Source organism: Ranitomeya imitator, chromosome 4 (genome assembly GCF_032444005.1).
Source record: "Ranitomeya imitator isolate aRanImi1 chromosome 4, aRanImi1.pri, whole genome shotgun sequence".
NCBI classification, from domain to species: Eukaryota; Metazoa; Chordata; class Amphibia; order Anura; family Dendrobatidae; genus Ranitomeya; species Ranitomeya imitator.
The window spans coordinates 583,473,461-583,495,390 of NC_091285.1; the positions used below are offsets into that span (position 1 = coordinate 583,473,461).

Below are 21,930 nucleotides of genomic sequence, written 5' to 3' on the forward strand. Positions count from 1 at the left end.
TTGAAAAGCCAACAGAGTAATCCTCACAGTGACCATCTGCGTACAAGCAGCTACTGAATAATGCTCACCTGGTAAATGACATCTTGGAACAGCACTGGAAATGTCAGCGCAGCATCTTCCAGCTCATTGAGGCTGCAGTGAACCAGAGTCTCATCCTGTTAAAGAGAAAAAAAAAAAAGTTAAACCAACAACAAAAACTCAGACTCCTGTTTGAAAGTCCATAAGAGTGACACCTTACCAAGTCCAGGACAAGAGAGAACTCAGGTGTACTTCTAGTCTTTAAAGGGAGAGCCGGCTTCCTGTTGAGTTGCTCTTCAGTCAGGGGTGGTACATGTTTAATGAAATAGTATCTACAGTGGAGAGAGCAGCCATTAGCTAATGATGGGAAATCACTTCTCATATGAGCTACAGGTTTTTCCAAGCACATGAAAAACTGCAAGTGTGGCCTTAATGCAAACCAGTCACCAATTTTCACAATATAAGCCGCATAGATCTTAGACCTGATGAGGCTGGTGTATTTACTTGAGAACAGATGCGAGAAGGTTACATTTTCACAAATGATAATACAGCCAATCTCTGTCCACCTAGACTGATTCGATTATAAAGGAATCTGGAAAGATAAAGAGCGCAATACGGTCTTATCGGGGTTAAAAAAAGTTTAAATGTAGAGGAAATGCTCACCTGTCGGGGTTGTGAAAGTCACAACCCGTGTGTCAGTTTGGAAAGGTATCGGTCGCTGCAGATCCACAATGGTATATCATGTAGAAGCTGGAGAAAAGGTGGGGATAAATAAGAACTGCCAAACGCATCAAACGCAGAGGGAACATAGAAATTTAAATGCGTTTTTTTTTACTTACCGCGTTTTGAAGCACACCTGCTTCTTCCTCAGGACAAAGCACAGATAAGTTATCTCTATGGTTTGTCCTGAGGAAGAAGCAGGCGTGCTTCAAAACAAGGTAAATATAAACCTCATTTTAATTTATACTTTTTCTGCATTTGATACCCCGACCTTTTCTCCAGTTTCTATATCTAGACTGTTATTTCCTCAGTGTTCCTCCTGCCTGTAGAGATCTCACACTGCTCAATACAAGCTGCAGCTACCAGTCAGGTTGGGTAAGTGGAAAATAACTACGCTTGGACTCTTCTTAAAAATTAAGATTATAAAGCTATACTGACATGGGTTTCCAAAGTAATTACACAAGTCTCACCAGGTCTAAAATCTAGTCTATTTAAAAGGGAGTTTGTTACCCTCAAGAATGCATTTTAAATTGGCTATACACAGTGTTGTAAGAGACTTAGCCCCTACAACAATCAATCCAACACTTATTGGTACAGTGCCTGAGAAAATAGCTTGACTGCACACTGTAACACCTTTTCATTTGTATATAAGAGACCTAACCTTGCTTCTGATTGACAGGGCTCCCTCCAAAAAGCAAGCACTGTCTGAATGCTGCTGGAGTGTAAGCACATGTGCATTGCCTGTGCCAAGTCACGTACTCTCTGAAGCCCATGGATGGGCGTGGGGAGCAGTGAACATTCATTCTTTTTTATAGCGGACACATGTTATCGCTCAGCCACTGCAGGAGTCGGCAGCTGTGGCTAAAAGGGTGCCTGCTATAATAATAATATAATAATAATCTTTATTTTTATATAGCGCTAACATATTCCGCAGCGCTTTAGTGTTTGCACACATTATCATCGCTGTCCCTGATGAGGCTCACAATCTAAATTCCCTATCAGTATGTCTTTGGAATGTGGGAGGAAACCGGAGAACCCGGAGGACACCCACGCAGACACGGAGAGAACATACAAACTATTTGCAGATCTTGTCCTTGGTGAGGATTGAACCCAGGACTCCAGCGCTGCAAGGCTGCTGTGCTAACCACTGCTATTAAAGATGATGAATATTCACTGCTCCCCACGCCCATAGTCCCCCACCCCTCCTCGGCGAAAGCTTCAGTGCAGAGAATTGGGAAGGACTATGGGCTTGGGGAGCAGCAGTGAATTTTAATTTTCTTTAACAGTGGGCACAGGTGTTAGCTGCAAAATCCAGCTCCTGCTGTGACCCGCTCGTCTGCTGCTGCTGCCCCTCCATCCACAGCAGATACATCCCGACTAGAAGGCGCACTCCCCTCCCCCATTTTCCACCAAAATCTGAGGAAAAATTGTATCTTATAATCCGAGAAATACGGTACTACAATCTGTATCAAGAAATCGGGTAACAGATCCGCTATGAGAAATAGCGAACTAAATATAGATTATTCAGAAAAGGAGGGAAAAAAAAAAAATGTTTTGAATATGTATTTCTATCGAGTGCAAAAACAGCAGCAACAACAACAAAAAAAAAAAGCTGTAAATGAAAAGAGAAAGATGCTGGAACTCACGGATCAAACACCTCCCAGTCTTCCTCATATGCTGCTTCAGCATGGGCAGATGAGTAACCACTGTCTGGGGACACTGGGGCTAAAAACAAGCAAAAATAAATAAAACCACACATCAGGATCAACAGGTTAAATTGACTAAAACAAGTTAGAAGTAAGAGTATGCGTGTGAGGAAGTGAATGATTTTTTGTAAGGTAGTTGTCTGAACAATTAAATCGTAAATGTATTCTGGGGAAGCCATGATGAAGTGTTCAAAGAATTAGAACAAGCTAAAAACTGTCCGATCAAGAGTGGAGTATCAAAGTTATTGTTTTAAAGAAGAAAAAAAAATTAACAGGGGTGGGGTAGTATAAAGAAAGCAAATAAGAGATTTTATAACAACTTTTGTTGCATCTTAAATTGATAATTGTGCAAAAGGAAAGTTAAAATTAGTAATTAATTATATCAATGGTGGTTGTGGAAAGTGAACTAAAACCTACAGCAAATAAGTAAACAAGTAAGGAGTAGACATTTATCAGAACATTATAGGTTGCAAGTCTAGCAGCTTTGTACTCAACATTACCCTACATTACAAACATTAAACTAAGTGCAGACCAACCTGTTAATGTTGGGATTTCCCGCTCAGGGGCATTCTCACCAGCATCCAGCCAGCTAGTGGCTGCTGAACGGACAGGTGGCCCCTGACTGGGGTAGGATGTTCCATTAGTGGAGGTGGTGGTGCTGGTGCTGATCTCGTCCACCTGCTCCATTTCCAATTGTTTTACTATTTCCTCAGCTTCCACTGCTTGACCGGGAGAGTCTGATCCTGACGTGCCTGAGATAAAGATGGATTTATTTTGGGGTTCAAATGAATGAGGTCTGATACAGTGAACTGTATACAAAACCAACAGTACGTAGAAGACATAATTATAGTTTACATAAACACTCACCATTTTTATTTGCTGGTGAGAAAAAGTTGAAGACGGGGGAGAAAATGGTCCCCAGCAGCGTGGTCCTGGGTGGACTGGTTGCAACCGATGCATCGTCCAGCTTTCCATTTTGTTTTAGATGTTGAGGGGTCACCTCGTAACTTGCAGCCTCTACAATAAGAAGAGTCTGTCAGAATGCTAAACGAGCCAAAAGCTATAGATCATATTCCAGCAAACAGATTATCAGAGCCCTGGAACACTGGGGTACTGATATAATGTAGAAGAGGGTTCCAACATTTGACATTCTCCCAGGAGTCTCTGCATGGGTGGAGTTGTAGCTTTATAACAACTGGAGCGTTGCAGGCCGCTGACCGCTGTGGTAAAATGCGTCTCCACCGATGTAGCGGTCAGAAATCTATCTGCACTCTCTAGAACACATTAGTTTGTACCATATTTTTGACTTCTGAATCACAGGATGAATTGGTTGTGATTTTGTGACTGACACAGTAAGTGAACATGTTCTCAGTAAAGCTGAAGGATAAAGCATTGGGTCTACCTCCATTTACTTGACTTTTCCGCCGGACGCGTGCAATGGGCTTGCTTGATTTGTCACCGGTACGTGGAGTTGAGGTGATGAGGTTGTTATCGAGGTCACGCTCCAACCTGCTCCTCTTTGCGGGGTTCTCTCGATCCTCCTAGTAATAGAAAGTTGTGCCGTTATGTCTTTAGTGTATGGCTGCATCTGTGGGTTAAGTCGGCCATGCACATTAGAAGGCTTTCAGTCAATTGGGCGACAGCTGACGGCCATCTCAGCTGACCGTCACATACATAAGAGCAATCATTCGGCCAACACTCCTGTTATCTCTGTGACAAAGCCTCTGGCTAACACATTGGCTCGTCCCCCAGGAGAACAGTGATCAGCAGTCCAAAATCAGACATACGCGATCAACATCTCACCCAACCATTAGTGGGTCAGCACCCACATGTACATTAGATTTTTGTCTGAACCTGTTGATATAGATGGATACGGCCGACATTAGTCTTGTGTGTACGGGGACCCTTCGGGTTTGTTTTCAAAGAGCGGCAAAATTATTTCTGATTAGCCTGTAGGAACGTTCAGCCGCACATTTATGGAATTGGCGCTATATCAATTGCTGCCCCCTGTTTTAATAGCCAGGATTAGAAGCTGGGGTCAATGGGGAATTGAGGCGGACAAGCAGTTAGGCATGGTTAAAGGTACCTTCACACATAACGATATCATTAACGATATCGTTGCTTTTTGTGACGTAGCAACGATATCGTTAAGGAAATCGTTCTGTGTGACAGCGACCAACGATCAGGCCCCTGCTGGGAGATCGTTGGTCGCTGAGGAATGTCCAGAACTTTATTTCGTCGCTGGACTCCCTGCAGACATCGCTGGATCGGCGTGTGTGACACCGATCCAGCGATGTCTTCACTGGTAACCAGGGTAAACATCGGGTTACTAAGCGCAGGGCCGCGCTTAGTAACCCGATGTTTACCCTAGTTACCAGCGTAAAAGTAAAAAAAAAAAAAAACACTACATACTTACCTACCGCTGTCTGTCCCCGGCGCTGTGCTTCTCTGCACTCCTCCTGCACTGGCTGTGAGCGTCGGTCAGCCGGAAAGCAGAGCGGTGACGTCACCGCTCTGCTTTCCGGCCGCTGTGCTCACAGCCAGTGCAGGAGGAGTGCAGAGAAGCTGAGCGCCGGGGACAGACAGCGGTAGGTAAGTATGTAGTGTTTGTTTTTTTTACTTTTACGCTGGTAACCAGGGTAAACATCGGGTTACTAAGCGGGGCCCTGCGCTTAGTAACCCGATATTTACCCTGGTTACCCGGGGACCTCGGGATCGTTGGTCGCTGGAGAGCTGTCTGTGTGACAGCTCTCCAGCGACCAAACAGCGACGCTGCAGCGATCGACATCGTTGTCGGTATCGCTGCAGCGTCGCTGAGTGTGAAGGTACCTTAAGTCCCTTAGTGGAATTAAGCCTATTAAGGAGGGAACCGATGAGATTCGCTCATGTCTAATGAATACCTAATCAGAGCACCACATGAAGACTCCCACCCCCCCAGGCCACGAGCATATCATTAACCGAAAATAAATATCAAACAACCACAAGACAGATTTCAACCAAGGTATCGATGTAATCAGCATAATGGCGCCGACCTGACATAGTCTGTAGGTTACTGAGCACAATCCTGCTGACAGGTTCCCTTTAAGTGGTTAAAAGGAGTACTGTTAGTAAAGACTTATGGCATATAGACTAGACATAAGCCACCATCGCACCATTAAAAATAATCTTCACATTTTTCTAAGACTTCTCAAACAAGCCACCCATACTGACACAGGCCTCAGACTTACCTTTGCTGTGCTGCCTTTGATGAAATTTTTGATGGTGGACAGCAGACCAGTGTCTGGTTTAGACAACTTTTCTGCAAGAGGTGAGCTCTCCTCCTCCTCCTCTTCTTCCGAGTGCTTCCTCTTAGTACGTGCAGTGCGCCCGGCAGGACCGTGACTGCTGCGCGGAGACCCCTTCCGCGTTCTTAGCCTCATCTTTATGATTGCCACATAAAAGCTACAAAAGAATAAAAAAAATGAAAAGGCAAATGAAAGCTCACATATCTTTGCATTAATTACTGAATAACAATACTAGCACAAAAAGAGGATTCAGAGATTCTGTCTTGTAAACTGTGGTGTCTGTTCACATGGGATGCATCTTAATAGCGCTGGACAGACCGCCTGAGCTAATAGAAGGGCGTCACTACTAGGCTGTTAACCTGGATGCTGTGCATTCCCATTGTGTGAACAGCGCTACATACAAGTCTCTAATGTGCAGTCATATGCCAAGCAACCACTCCCTCCATTAGTTTGGTAGGCTGTGAGTGGCTGCCTCATCGGTATTTCTGCACCTGTGTTGCCGCCACCTTAACCACATGGGTCCACTGCATCCTGCAATGCATTTGTTTGGAGGCTTAGGCAGATTTTTGCTATTTTTATTAATTACTGAATAATAAAAAAGGTATGTGCCCTCAATTGTGCAAAAAACTGATGCAGAAGAAAATTGCAACATACACCCCATGGTTTCCTGTGTCCCCCAGTGAAGCGATAGAGAAACACCACTGTCCTACTTCACACCCTCCCAGTGCACGCCACCTATTATCAGCAGCATTCATGGTTATCCTCAATATCTCCCCCAGCATCTCTAATGCATGTTCTTGGGACAGCTGGAGGACAACTAATATGACCATACATGAACGGCAAATTATTATTACGGTGTTTAGATATCCTATACACACACACACACGTGAACAAAATTGTTGTCACCCTTTGTATATAAAAAAAAGACCTCACAGCAGTGACTGACATTTTATTTAAATTTACAGATTATCAGCTAGAGAAAACCAAACATTGATTTTGAATTATAGCTCAAGAGAAAAAAAATATGAAAAATTAAATGGAAAAACCATGATGGTATCCCTAGAAAAGATTGAAATTAATTTGATCAGAGGAACATGTTGAACTAAGGTGTATCCAGTAATTAGCATCACAGGTGTCTACTTGTAATCTGTCAGTCTGGCCATTTTGAGGGTGAAAAGTAGTCACAGTTCTGTTTGGTACCGCACTGAACATGGTGAAAAGAAAAGCAAGAGCATTGATGTCTCTGGAGATTAGAAAGAAAATTATAGACAAACAAGGTAAAAGCTATAAGATATCTCCAAACAGCATCATATTCTAGTTATTACAGTTGTTCATATTATTCAGAAGTTTAAGGCTTATTGGACTGTAGCAAACCTCCCTGGACATGGCCTCAAGAGGAAAATTGATGATAAATTGAAGAGATGCATATCACGAATGGTACCAAAGAGGCCAGAACAACATCCAAAAAGATTAGAGGTGAACTCCAAGGTCAAGGAACATCAGTGTAAGATCGCACAATCCGTCAATGTCTTGGACAAAGGACTTCATGGACGATGACAGAGAGGAGTAAACCACTCTGGAAAGTAAATCATGAAGCAAGTCTGGAATTTGCCAAATTGTATATTGGACAAGACACAAAGCTTCTGGGAGAATGTCCTCTGGACAGATGAGAAAGCTGGAGCTTCTGCCAAGGCAAATGAGCTAAAGAACATTGTACCTACTGTGAAACACGGAGGAGGCTCGGTTATGTTTTGGGGCTGCTTTGATGTATCTATATAATAAATTGGGACCAGTAGTTCAATGAAGTATGTGCTGTAAACTTTTTCTTAATTTGGGAAAGTTATGAAATGTCCTAGAAATGTCGGTTTTGCTCCTGTAGAGTCTGAGTCAGGGAAATTTATGAGTCAGAGGTTAGACGTAACGACTCCAGAGCCCTGCTAACAGTCCCTTTCAGGCTATGTGCACATTCGTGTGGGGATTTTTTCGCACCGTTTTTGACAAATCTGCTGGTAAGACGCACCGCATTTTACCTGCGGATTTCGTGCATTTTTGATGTATTTCATCTGCGGATTCCTACTGAGGAGCAGGTGTAAAACACTGCGGAATCCACACAAAGAATTGACATGCCGCGGAAAATAACGCAGCATTTCCGCGTGGTATTTTCCGCACCATGGGCACAGCGGATTTGGTTTTCCATAGGTTTACATGGTACTGTAAACCTGAAGGAAAACTGCTGCGGATCCGCACTGGCCAATCCGCAACGTGTGCACATACCCTTATTCCCAGCAAAGAGGATCACCTTGTCGTTGGCTGTTGGGCATACATAAATTGGAAAATTTATGAAATAAGTATCTTTATTTTAATCTATTTTCTAAAGCAGTAATGAAATTCATATATTTCTTACATATGTTGTTTGCATGCTGTAGCGTTAGAGTGCAGCTTTGTTAGTTATAGATGGAGGTGGCTACTCTTAGCTTGCACCTGTTCACACCTGTTTTCTGTTTGGAAATGACAGGCAGGCTTTGACCTTTTTGTTATGTTTGACAAACAAATCATTAAAAAAAAGTATTGCTAAAGTATGTTTATCAAATGCAAATTAACCCTTTAACTACTCAATGGGGCATTTGTTTCCCCAATTTAGTCATCCAACTCAGCATGTTACCAGGCCCCTGTGGGCATGAACACAGTTTACAAGAGACTCATCGCCAACTCTCTGTAAATCATACGCATGCGCGCAGCTTTATTTCATACAAGTCATTGCGCCTGTGAAGCTTGGTGTATGCTTCCCAGCTTCAGGGGCGCACTGCGCATATCTGGAAGAGGAGAATCTTCATCTTCAGCTCCTCCATTGACATCAGGATTCTTTTCTACCTCCAGACATGTGCAGTGCGCCTCTGAAGCTGGGAAGCGCACACCCTTCAGAGGCGCAAAGAAATTGGTGAAGAAAGCCACATTCAGGGGAATGATAACTTGCTGAGTGAGAAGACTAATCTGGGGAAATGCCCCATCAACTAGTCAAAGGGTTAATTTGCATATGATGGTTCCTTGACTGAAAACCTATCACTTTTGTCCAAGCAGTCTTCATTAGTTTTTCTTTATTTTTTTCTATTGAACCACAATTCAAAAGCAATGTCTGATTTCCATTAGCAGATATTTAGTAAATTTAAATTGAATATTACTTTTGCCAGCTTCAAGTTATTTCAGTGAACATTCTGGGTTTTTCTTACTTTAAAGGGCCACTGTCACCCGCTCCAGCCGTTATAAACTAAAAGAGCCACCTTGTGCAGCAGTAATGCTGCATTCTAACAATGTGGCTCTTTTAGTTTTTGGTGCATTTATTCCCAAAATAAATCGTTTTATTACTTCTCCAAAATACCAGTCTTTCGCCAGGGAGGCAGGTCCTCACCCCCCTGCTTGAAACGCCATACTGCCGTCACTCAAATATTCAGGGGCTCCGGGCGCCGCCCCTCCGCGCTGTTTTCGCTTGAAATCCGGCGCCTGCGCTGTGTACTACTGTGTGGGGCAGGCGCAGTGAGCTCTGGCCGTGTGACGTCACAGCCAGGCTTGCAGACTGCGCGTGTGCGGACAGTGCGGCCACCCACCTTGGGAATCCCAGCCCCGCACTGTGTTATGCATTATGCACAGTGCGGGGCTGGGATTCATAGGCAGGGCAGTCGCACAGGCGCAGACTGCAAGCCTGGCTGTGACGTCAGACCTCACTGCGCCTGCCCCACAGTAGTACACAGCGCAGGCGCCGGATTTCAAGCGAAAACAGAGCGGAGGGGGCGGCGCCCGGAGCCCCTGAATATTTGAGTGACGGCAGTGTGGCGTTTCAGGCAGGGGGGTGAGGACCTGCCTCCCTGGCGAAAGACAGGTATTTTGGAGTAGTAATAAAACGCTTTATTTTGGGAATACATGCACCAAAAACTAAAAGAGCCACCTTGTTAAAATGCAGCATTACTGCTGCACAAGGTGGCTCTTTTAGTTTACAACGGCTGGAGGGGGTGACAGTGGCCCTTTAACAGAAGGGTACAAACAAGTTTTATTATGGGAATATCATTAAATGGAATATGTCAGCAGTTTATGCTATGTAATCTGATGTCAGCATAGGGTAGAAGCTGAAAGACAGATTTCATGATATAAAGTGAATGTTTTATCACCAGATTATCACTACCCAGATTAGCTGCATCCTGCAAAGTTGTCCAACCCTGCCCACACTCCTGATAAGCAGCTCACTGTCAATAGACAATGTACATAGAGAGCCTGGTGTGGTTTATTATGAGCTTTCCTACATCTAAAAACTCAGTGTCACAATTGCTGCACACAGTAAACTAAAGGTACCGTCACATTTAGCGACGCTGCAGCGATCTAGACAACGATCCCGATCGCTGCAGCGTCGCTGTGTGGTCGCTGGAGAGCTGTCACACAGACAGCTCTCCAGAGACCAACGATGCGAAGTCCCCTGGTAACCAGGGTAAACATCGGGTTACTAAGCGCAGGGCCGCGCTTAGTAACCCGATGTTTACCCTGGTTACCAGTGCTAATTTTAAAAAAAAAACAAAACACTACATACTTACATTCCGGTGTCTGTCCCCCATCGCTGTGCTTTCCTGCACTGACTGTGAGCGCCGGCTGGCCGTAAAGCACAGCGGTGACGTCACCGCTGTAATCTGCTTTACGGCTGGCCGGCGCTGACAGTGCAGGGAAGCAGAGCACCGGGGGACGCGACAGACACCGGAATGTAAATATGAAGTGTTTGGTTTTTTTTACATTTACACCGAGTAACCCAATGTTTACCCTGGTTACCAGTTAAGACATCGCTGAATCGGCGTCACACACGCCGATTCAGCGATGTCAGCGGGTGATCCAGCGACGAAATAAAGTTCTGGACTTTCAGCTCCGACCAACGATGTCACAGCAGGATATAGATCGCTGCTGCGTGTCAAACACAACGATATTGCTATCCAGGACGCTGCAACGTCACGGATCGCTAGCAATATCGTTGTGAAATTGGTCAGTGTGAAGGTACCTTAAGTGTTACATCAGGGTCTCTTTTCCTACATCATGCTGCTCAGAAGTGGTAGCAAAACCTGGTGACAAAACTTGGTGACAGGTTGCCTTTAATAAGATATGCCATACAATAGCCAGAAAATTAGAGAACATTACTCGTGGGAGTTAAAGTGTCAAAAATGCTGGTTTTCACCAAGGTTTACAAAAAATGGATGTAATTAAGAAATTTCAGAGCAGAAGTTATAAGAAGCTACATAATCCAATAATGCCAGAAAAGAAAACTATCTGATGCTTTCTTGAATAGCACTCAGACCGATGTTATACTATGGAGCAGTGCTGATCAGTCGTTCATACAGATTCGGCATGAGGAAAAACAGGAAAAAAGGAAGAAAAAAAAAATTGGATCAGCGGATCAAGCCATTCAAGTCTATGGGTGCAGTCTGATTTCCGCAGCCTGACAGAACAGAGAAGATAGAGAAATCTTGCTCTCCATCTTCTCCTCACCTGGGCTATGATTCTCTGAGCGAGAATTGGATCACACTAAAGGTACCTTCACACTCAGCGACGCTGCAGCGATACCGACAACGATGTCGATCGCTGCAGCGTCGCTGTTTGGTCGCTGGAGAGCTGTCACACAGACAGCTCTCCAGCGACCAACGATGCCGGTAACCAGGGTAAACATCGGGTTACTAAGCGCAGGGCCGCGCTTAGTAACCCGATGTTTACCCTGGTTACCATCGTAAAAGTTAAAAAAAACAAACACTACATACTTACCTTCCGCTGTCTGTCCCCGGCGCTGTGCTTTCCTGCACTGACTGTGAGCACAGCGGCCGGAAAGCAGAGCGCTCTGCTTTCCGGCTGGCCGGCGCTCACAACCAGTACAGAGAAGCACAGCGCCGGGGACAGACAGCGGAAGGTAAGTATGTAGTGTTTGTTTTTTTTAACTTTTACGCTGGTAACCAGGGTAAACATCGGGTTACTAAGTGCGGCCCTGCGCTTAGTAACCCGATGTTTACCCTGGTTACCAGTGAAGACATCGCTGAATCGGCGTCACACACGCGGATTCAGCGATGTCTGCAGGGAGTCCAGCGACGAAATAAAGTGCTGGACTTTCTGCAGCGATCCTGCAGGATCCTGATCGCTGCTGCGTGTCAAACTGAATGATATCGCTAGCCAGGACGCTGCAACGTCACGGATCGCTAGCGATATCGTTCAGTGTGACGGTACCTTTAGCAGACAGTGATCAAACACAGATCAGAGTTTGATTGAGTGTCATTACCATAAATCGATGCAACTTTCTCAGAGGAGAGAATCTTTGATGGAGTGACTGATCTAATTAATGGTCTTGTGCAGGGTTAAAAAGTAGATGAGTAGTGCTATGAACTACAGCCATAAGGCAAAATAAATAGGACCACTGTCAAGAGACAGTCTGACACCTCAATCAGTGCTGCCAGTATCAGACTGCAGGCACACACCCCATCAACAATGGCAATGTTAACACCCCGTGGTCACTTATTTACACATTGCAAGGAGTAATAATAATGGAAAGGCACAACATAGATCTAAGAAATTCATCCAAAAAGGTTTAGTTTATTAATTAATGGCATTAACAAAAAGTCAGAAGAGATGATGTGTTATCACAAAATGATTTATTTAAATCGTGATTTTGCTTCTTTTTGCCAAGTTGTTTTTCATATCACAATGTGTATTAAAAATAAAAATCTTGCAATTTTCACACTGGTCCCTGGAGCCATTTTAGCCCACCTGTATCAGGAAACACGTACATTAGCAGCAATAAACAGACTCTGATCCTATGTTTTGTATTGAATCATCTAATGGTAAAAACGTAAAGGGAGTGGGGACAGCTACAGATTGGTGGATCCTATGTTATCAGCTGTGTATGGAGGTGTTACCAATCATTGTAATCATGCCTCTAATAAGGACATCCCTGACAGGAAAGCACTGCCATGCTATAACCATTGTGACATGTACAGGGATCAGCCAGGTTTCCCTATTGCAGTATGGACCCAATGGCTTCTATTGATCTCAGGCCGTTGGACAACATCTTTTCCTGGTTTTTTTACATTTTTCATATCTGTCAACAAGAAAGCAGAAAACAAAGCACAATATATACAGTTGTGGCCAAAAGTATTGACACCCCTGCAATTCTGTCATAATACAACACTGGAGCTCCTGCAACCCCCAACCTACTGTCTCCTTCCTCATAATCCTGTAGAATGTAAGCCCGCAAGGGCAGGGTCCTCGCCCCTCTGTATCAGTATGTCATTGTTAGTTTGTTTACTGTAAGTGATATCTGTAACTTGTATGTAACCCCTTCTCATGTACAGCACCATGGAATCAATGGTGCTATATAAATAAATAATAATAAATAATACTCAGTTTCTTCCTGAAAATGATTGCAATCACAAATTCTTTGGTATTATTATCTTCATTTAAAATGTCTTAAATGAAAAAACAAGAGAGAATGAAGCAAAAAGCAAAACATTGATCATTTCACACAAAGCTCCAAAAATGGGCCAGACAAAAGTATTGGCACCCTCAGCCTAATACTTGGTTGCACAACCTTTAGCCAAAATAACTGCGACCAACCACTTCCGGTAACCATCAATGAGTTTCTTACAATGCTCTGCTGGAATTTTAGACCATTCTTCTTTGGCAAACTGCTCCAGGTCCCTGATATTTGAAGGGTGCCTTCTCCAAACTGCCATTTTTAGATCTCTCCACAGGTGTTCTATGGGATTCAGGTCTGGACTCATTGCTGGCCACCTTAGAAGTCTCCGGTGCTTTCTCTCAAACCATTTTCTAGTGCTTTTTGAAGTGTGTTTTGGGTCATTGTCCTGCTGGAAGACCCATGACCTCTGAGGGAGACCCAGCTTTCTCACACTGGGCCCTGCATTATGCTGCAAAATTTGTTGGTAGTCTTCAGACTTCATAATGCCATGCACACAGTCTAGCAGTCCAGTGCCAGAGGCAGCAAAGCAACCCCAAAACATCAGGGAACCTCCGCCATGTTTGACTGTAGGACCGTGTTCTTTTCTCCTGTAAATTCTATGTTGATGCTTTTGCCCAAAGAGCTCTACTTTTGTCTCAATCTAACCAGAGAACATTCTTCCAAAACATTTTAGGCTTTTTCAGGTAAGTTTTGGCAAACTCCAGCCTGGCTTTTTTATGTCTCGGGGTAAGAAGTGGGGTCTTCCTGGGTCTCCTACCATAAAGTCCCTTTTCATTCAGACGCCGACAGATAGTATGGGTTGACACTGTTGTACCCTCGGACTGCAGGGCAGCTTGAACTTGTTTGGATGTTAGTTGAGGTTCTTTATCCAACATCCGCACAATCTTGCGTTGAAATCTCTTGTCAATTTTTCTTTTCCATCCACATCTAGGGAGGTTAGCCACAGTGACATGGGCTGTAAACTTCTTGATGACACTGCGCAAGGTAGACACAGGAACATTCAGGTCTTTGGAGATGGACTTGTAGCCTTGAGATTGCTCATACTTCCTCACAATTTGGTTTCTCAAGTCCTCAGACAGTTCTTTGGTCTTCTTTCTTTTCTCCATGCTCAATGTGGTACACACAAGGACCCAGGACAGAGGTTGAGTCAACTCTAATCCATGTCAACTGGCTGCAAGTGTGATTTAGTTATTGCCAACACCTGTTAGGTGCCACAGGTAAGTTACAGGTGCTGTTAATTACACAAATTAGAGAAGCATCACATGATTTTTCAAACAGTGCCAATACTTTTGTCCGCCCCCTTTTTATGTTTGGTGTGGAATTATATCCAATTTGGCTTTAGGAGAATTCTTGTGTTTTTTCATTTAAAACAAATTAAATGAAGATACTAATAACAAAGAATGTGTTTGCAATCATTTTCAGGAAGAAAATTAGTATTAAGGCCCCTTCACATTAAGCGATGCTGCAGCGATACCGACAACGATCCGAATCGCTGCAGCGTCGCTGTTTGGTCGCTGGAGAGCTGTCACACAGACCGCTCTCCAGCGACCAACGATGCCGGTAACCAGGGTAAACATCGGGTAACTAAGCGCAGGGCCGCGCTTAGTAACCCGATGTTTACCCTGGTTACCATCCTAAAAGTAAAAAAAACAAACAGTACATACTTACCTACAGCCGTCTGTCCTCCAGCGCTGCGCTCTGCTTCTCTGCTCTCCTCCTGTACTGTCTGGGAGCCGGAAAGCAGAGCGGTGACGTCACCGCTCTGCTTTCCGGCTCACAGCCAGTACAGGAGGAGTGCAGAGCACAGCGCTGGAGGACAGACGGCTGTAGGTAAGTATGTACTGTTTGTTTTTTTTTACTTTTAGCATGGTAACCAGGGTAAACATCGGGTTACTAAGCGCGGCCCTGCGCTTAGTTACCCGATGTTTACCCTGGTTACCAGTGAAGACATCGCTGGATCGGTGTCACACACACCGATCCAGCGATGTCTCCAGGGAGTCCAGCGACGAAATAAAGTTCTGGACTTTATTCAGCGACCAACGATCTCCCAGCAGGGGCCTGATCGTTGGTCGCTGTCACACATAACGATTTCATTAACGATATCGTTGCTACGTCACAAATAGCAACGATATCGTTAACAATATCGTTATGTGTGAAGGTACCTTTATCTGACAGAATTGCAGGGGTGTCAATACTTCTGGCCACAACTGTAGAAGTGTAGAAGTGCCTTCATTTAATTCTGTCAGCTTGCATAAAAAGGTGACTTAAGAGTAATCCATAGCTATCAGTACTGGGAAATACTATTATGCAAAGGCACCTATAGAATGTTGCAGGGATAAAGGTGTGGCTGCTCCACCAGCTGCAAGTGCAGACTGTTATACAGCTGACACCCCATTTTAGTGGCCAGGATTAAGGAGAACGTTGATCTCACTCAGTCTTTTTCCCTTTAAGGCTACGTTCTCACGATGCGCTTTAGGTGCATTTTTGCGGCGTAAAAAATGCAGCATCTCACAGTTCCAGGAAAGTGAATGGGATTTATACAAATCTCTGGCCCACTGTGCTTTTTAAACAGAGTAACAGAGTAAACTGACCTGCGGTGCGTACGTTTCAAATCCACATGTCAATTTCTCTTGCGGGTACGATGAGGAAACGTATCAAAAACACATGTAATATGCACCTAAGTATATCAATAAAGTTGTGTCAAAGACAAGTACTAGGAAGTATCGAAAACAAAGCAGCTTTATTTAAAGCATGACAACAAAAGGCAAAAACATGTAAAAAAAAAAAAAAAAGGCAAAAAGTTAATCAAAAGAGCAATGAAAAAAAAAGCACAAATAATTTAACCCCTTTCTGCCATTAGACGTACTATTGCGTCCATGTGGGGTGGGCTTTACTTCCCAAGGACGCAATAGTACGTCATATGCGATCGGCAGCGCTCACGGGGGGAGCGCCGCCGATCGCGGCCGGGTGTCAGCTGTTTATCGCAGCTGACATCCGGCACTATGTGCCAGGAGCGGTCACGGACCGCCCCCGGCACATTAACCCCCGGCACACCGCGATCAAAGATGATCGCGATGTGCCGGCGGTACAGGGAAGCACCGCGCAGGGAGGGGGCTCCCTGCGGGCTTCCCTGAGCCCCCCGCAGCAACGCGATGTGATCGCGTTGCTGCGAGGGTCTCACCTCCCTCCCTGCTCCCTCCAGCCCCGGATCCAAGATGGCCGCGGATCCGGGTCCTGCAGGGAGGGAGGTGGCTTCACAGAGCCTGCTCAGAGCAGGCACTGTGAAGGCTGCAGCGCTGCATGTCAGATCAGTGATCTGACAGAGTGCTGTGCAAACTGTCAGATCACTGATCTGTGATGTCCCCCCCTGGGACAAAGTAAAAAGGTAAAAAAAAAAAAATTTCAAATGTGTAAAAAAAAATAAAAAAAAATATTCCAAAATAATGAAAAAAAAAAAAAATATTATTCCCATAAATACATTTCTTTATCTAAATAAAAAAAAAAAAACAATAAAAGTACACATATTTAGTATCGCCGCGTCCGTAACGGCCCGACCTATAAAACTGGCCCACTAGTTAACCCCTTCAGTAAACACCGTAAGAAAAAAAAAAAAAAAAACGAGGCAAAAAACAACGCTTTATTATCATACCGCCGAACAAAAAGTGGAATAACACGCGATCAAAAAGACAGATATAACTAACCATGGTACCGCTGAAAACGTCATCTTGTCCCGCAAAAAACGAGCCGCCATACAGCATCATCAGCAAAAAAATAAAAAAGTTATAGTCCTGAGAATAAAGCGATGCAAAAATAATTATTTTTTCTATAAAATAGTTTTTATCATATAAAAGCGCCAAAACATAAAAAAAATGATATAAATGAGGTGTCGCTGTAATCGTACTGACCCGAAGAATAAAACTGCTTCATCAATTTTACCAAACGCGGAACGGTATAAACGCCTCCCCCAAAAGAAATTCATGAATAGCTGGTTTTTGGTCATTCTGCCTCACAAAAATCGGAATAAAAAGCGATCAAAAAATGTCACGTGCCCGAAAATGTTACCAATAAAAACATCAACTCGTCCCGCAAAAAACAAGACCTCACATGACTCTGTGGACCAAAATATAGAAAAATTATAGCTCTCAAAATGTGGTAACGCAAAAAATATTTTTTGCAATAAAAAGCGTCTTTCAGTGTGTGACGGCTGCCAATCATAAAAATCCGCTAAAAAAACCGCTATAAAAGTAAATCAAACCCCCCCTTCATCACCCCCTTAGTTAGGGAAAAATTAAAAAAATGTATTTATTTCCATTTTCCCATTAGGGCTAGGGTTAGGGCTAGGGTTAGGGCTAGGGTTAGGGCTAGGGCTACAGTTTGGGTTGGGGCTAAAGTTACAGTTAGGGTTTAGATTACATTTACGGTTGGGAATAGGGTTGGGATTAGGGTTAGGGGTGTGTCAGGGTTAGAGGTGTGGTTAGGGTTACTGTTGGGATTAGGGTTAGGGATGTGTTTGGATTAGGGTTTCAGTTATAATTGGGGGGTTTCCACTGTTTAGGCACATCAGGGGCTCTCCAAACGCGACATGGCGTCCGATCTCAATTCCAGCCAATTCTGCGTTGAAAAAGTAAAACAGTGCTTCTTCCCTTCCGAGCTCTCCCGTGTGCCAACATATGGGGTATCAGCGTACTCAGGACAAATAGGACAACAACTTTTGGGGTCCAATTTCTCCTGTTACCCTTGGGAAAATACAAAACTCGGGGCTAAAACATTTTTTGTGGGAAAAAAAAAGATTTTTTATTTTCACGGCTCTGCGTTATAAACTGTAGTGAAACACTTGGGGGTTCAAAGTTCTCACAACACATCTAGATTAGTTCCCTGGGGGGTCTAGTTTCCAATATGGGGTCACTTGTGGGGGGTTTCTACTGTTTTGGTTACATTAGGGGTTCTGCAAACGCAATGTGACTTCTGCAGACCATTCCATCTAAGTCTGCATTCCAAATGGCGCTCCTTCCCTTCCGAGCTCTGCCATGCGCTCAAACGGTGGTTTCCCCCAACATTCGGGGTATCAGCGTACTCAGGACAAATTGGACAACAACTTTTGGGGTCGAATTTCTCCTCTTACCCTCGGGCAAATACAAAACTGGGGGCTAAAAAATAATTTTGGGGGGAAAGATTTTTTTTTTTAATTTTCACGGCTCTGCGTTACAAACTGTAGTGAAACACTTGGGGGTTCAAAGCTATCACAACACATCTAGATGAGTTCCTTAGGGGGTCTAGTTTCCAAAATGGTGTCACTTGTGGGAGGTTTCTACTGTTTAGGTACATTAGGGGCTCTGCAAATGCAATGTGACACCTGCAGACCATTCCATCTAAGTCCTCATTCCAAATGGAGCTCCTTCCCTTCCGAGCCCTCCCATGCGCCCAAACAGTGGTTCCCCCCCACATATGGGATATCAGCGCACTCAGGACAAATTGGACAACAAATTGTGGGGTCGAATTTCTCCTGTTACCCTCGGGAAAATACAAAACTGGGGGCTAAAAAATAATTTTTGTGGGAAAAAATTTTTGTTTTATTTTTACGGCTCTCCATTATAAACTTCTGTGAAGCCCTTGGTGGGTCAAAGCGCTCAGCACACATCTAGATAAGTTCCTAAGGGGGTCTACTTTCCAAAATGGTGTCACTTGTGGGGGGTTTCTACTGTTTAGGTACATTAGGGGCTCTGCAAACGCAATGTGACACCTGCAGACCATTCCATCTAAGTCTGCATTCAAATGGCACTCCTTCCCTTCTGAGCCCTCCCATGTGCCCAAACAGTGGTTCCCCCCACATATGGTGTATCATCGCACTCAGGACAAATTGGGCAACAAATTTTGGGGTCCAATTTCTCCTGTTACCCTCAGGAAAATACAAAACTGGGGGCTAAAAAAATAATTTTTGTGGGAAAAAAATTTTGTTTTATTTTTACGGCTCTGCATTATAAACTTCTGTGAAGCACTTGGTGGGTCAAAGTGCTCACCACACCTCTAGATAAGTTCCTTAGGGGGTCTACTTTTCAAAATGGTGTCACTTGTGGGGGGTTTCAATGTTTAGGCACATCAGTGGCTCTTCAAACGCAACATGACGTCCCATCTCAATTCCTGTCAATTTTGCATTGAAAAGTCAAATGGCACTCCTTCCCTTCCGAGCTCTCCCATCCGCCCAAACAGTGGTTTACCCCCACATATGGGCTATCAGCGTACTCAGGACAAATTGTACAACAACCTTTGGGGTCCAATTTCTTCTCTTACCCTTGGGAAAATAAAAAATTGGGGGCAAAAAGATAATTTTTGTGAAAAAATATGATTTTTTATTTTTACGGTTCTACATTATAAACTTCTGTGAAGCACTTGTTCGGTCAAAGTGCTCACCACACCTCTAGATAAGTTCCTTAGGGGGTCTACTTTCCAAAATGGTGTCACTTGTGGGGGGTTTCAATGTTTAGCCACATCAGGGGCTCTCCAAACGAAACATGGCGTCCCATCTCAATTCCAGTCAATTTTGCATTGAAAAGTCAAATGGCACTCCTTCGCTTCCGAGCTCTGCCATGCGCCCAAACAGTGGTTTACCCCCACATGTGGGGTATTGGCATACTCAGGACAAATTGTACAACAATGTTTGGGGTCCATTTTCTCCTGTTACCCTTGGTAAAATAAAACAAATTGGAGCTGAATTAAATTTTTTGTGAAAAAAAGTTAAATATTCATTTTTATTTAAACATTCAAAAAATTCCTGTGAAGCACCAGAAGGGTTAATAAACTTCTTGAATATGGTTTTGAGCACCTTGAGGGGTGTAGTTTTTAGAATGGTGTCACACTTGGGTATTTTCTATCATATAGACCCCTCAAAATGACTTCAAATGAGATGTGGTCCCTAAAATAAAATGGTGTTGTAGAAATGAGAAATTGCTGGTCAACTTTTAACCCTTATAACTCCCTAACAAAAAAAAATTTTGGTTCCAAAATTGTGCTGATGTAAAGTAGACATGTGGGAAATGTTACTTATTAAGTATTTTGTGTGACATATCTCTGTGATTTAATTGCATAAAAATTCAAAGTTGGAAAATTGCGAAATTTTCATAATTTTCGCCAAATTTCCGTTTTTTTCACAAATAAACGCAGGTACTATCAAATAATTTTTACCATTGTCATGAAGTACAATATGTCACGAGAAAACAATGTCAGAATCACCAGGATCCATTGAAGCGTTCCAGAGTTATAACCTCATAAAGGGACAGTGGTCAGAATTGTAAAAATTGGCCCGGTCATTAACGTGCAAACCACCCTTGGGGGTAAAGGGGTTAAATAACGAGCAGAAAACATTTTCGACCATTCAGGTCCTATTCATGGTAGGAACCATGAATAAGACTTGACTGGTCAAAATGCGTCAGTTTTGACCACCAGGGACCCCATTTCCATGTTGCATATAGCCTAATTATGGTCTTAAATATGTCTCCAATAAAATTGATGTTTTAATTCTATGAAAATCCACACTGGAGAACGTTCTCTCTTCACTATTGGCTTAATACTATACACAGGCGCACAATATCTCAACTAAAGGGAAAAAAAATAATAAAAAAAACAAACAAACCTAAAAGACACAGGAAGTAATGTTTTAGAGTACAACGAATCCAAAGTATTGCATGAGTAATGAAATGATAGCTACTGATCAATGGAGCAGTTGTTTTATTAAAGAATACTCACACTTTGATACTTTAGAATAAAGAGTTCCTTATTTGGTACTTTAGGAATCATAACTTGAAGAAAATGGGTTACACTCAGGGCTGTGGAGTTGGGAGTCAGTGTCCATTTTGGTGGAGTCGGTATAAAATGGACCAACGCCGACTCCTAAAACATATATACTCCAGGATGCCCATGCATGTGCTGGCACACAGCCCTGACGCCGATCAGCCAGTGCGATCCAGGAAGCCGGGTCCCCTCAGCAGCTTATTCGGTAAGGGCTATAGCTTGCCGAATAAGAGGGAACCCGAACAAATTTGCTCAACTCTACTTACAATCAGCTAATTAACATAGAAGTGCTTAGAGTAATGGGTCTGTCCAAATTGGGGAACACGGCGGTGTAGGTCATTATTGGAATGTGCCCCTACAGAAATGGGGAATATCTTGTACCATAGCAGAGCACTGGAAAGAGGAAAAAAAATATCACAGATAACACTAAAGACTGAGCACACAACAGTACCCAACATACCATGCAATGACTGGCACCTGTGCTCAGCAAGTGAATGGCAGAAACCACTCTGTAGTCTGCACAGTAAGATCGGATTGCACCAGCCCATTGAAAGGACAATCCAAATTACACACAACTCCTAAAATGTTTCAATAAGTGGAAACCTTTGTAATGTGCCTTCTGCACACCTCACCTTCAATGACAAGTGTAATGGCCCCAGGAAACAATATTTTCAACTTGCAATGGACTTTCCTGAGACATTGTAACGACACACTACAGTACAATGTCAGCGAGAGACTCGATCTATGGCACATGTGAATGACAGAAGGATGCAGCCAATCAGCACGGTCACTATAAACACCTTAGTGATGTGCATGCACTGATAAGTATCAGCGCCTCCTGCAGCACAGTGCGGTACTACACGTTCTGTACAACCGTTTACCAGCGTCAGGAGGAGCTGCTGTGGCTCCATGTTATTCTGGTACCCTGCGTGCT

The 21,930-nt window shown here is 43.7% G+C and overlaps 1 protein-coding gene across 2 annotated transcripts in view; it reads right to left on the reverse strand.

The window, feature by feature from the left end:
- Positions 1-21,930, reverse strand: part of CTDSPL2 (CTD small phosphatase like 2) — a 63,114-nt gene that overhangs the window by 39,975 nt on the left and 1,209 nt on the right. The window contains exons 2-9 of one of the 2 annotated variants that reach the window (XM_069766463.1): positions 15,803-15,888; positions 5,672-5,885; positions 3,847-3,985; positions 3,312-3,461; positions 2,981-3,196; positions 2,385-2,463; positions 239-350; positions 69-155 (exon numbers count right to left, since the gene is read on the reverse strand). In XM_069766463.1, the coding sequence (XP_069622564.1) occupies positions 69-155; positions 239-350; positions 2,385-2,463; positions 2,981-3,196; positions 3,312-3,461; positions 3,847-3,985; positions 5,672-5,863 (975 nt within the window). In that variant the 5' untranslated portion in view covers positions 5,864-5,885; positions 15,803-15,888. The remainder of the gene's footprint in view (positions 1-68; positions 156-238; positions 351-2,384; positions 2,464-2,980; positions 3,197-3,311; positions 3,462-3,846; positions 3,986-5,671; positions 5,886-15,802; positions 15,889-21,930) is intronic. The other variant, XM_069766462.1, reaches the window with a different exon arrangement.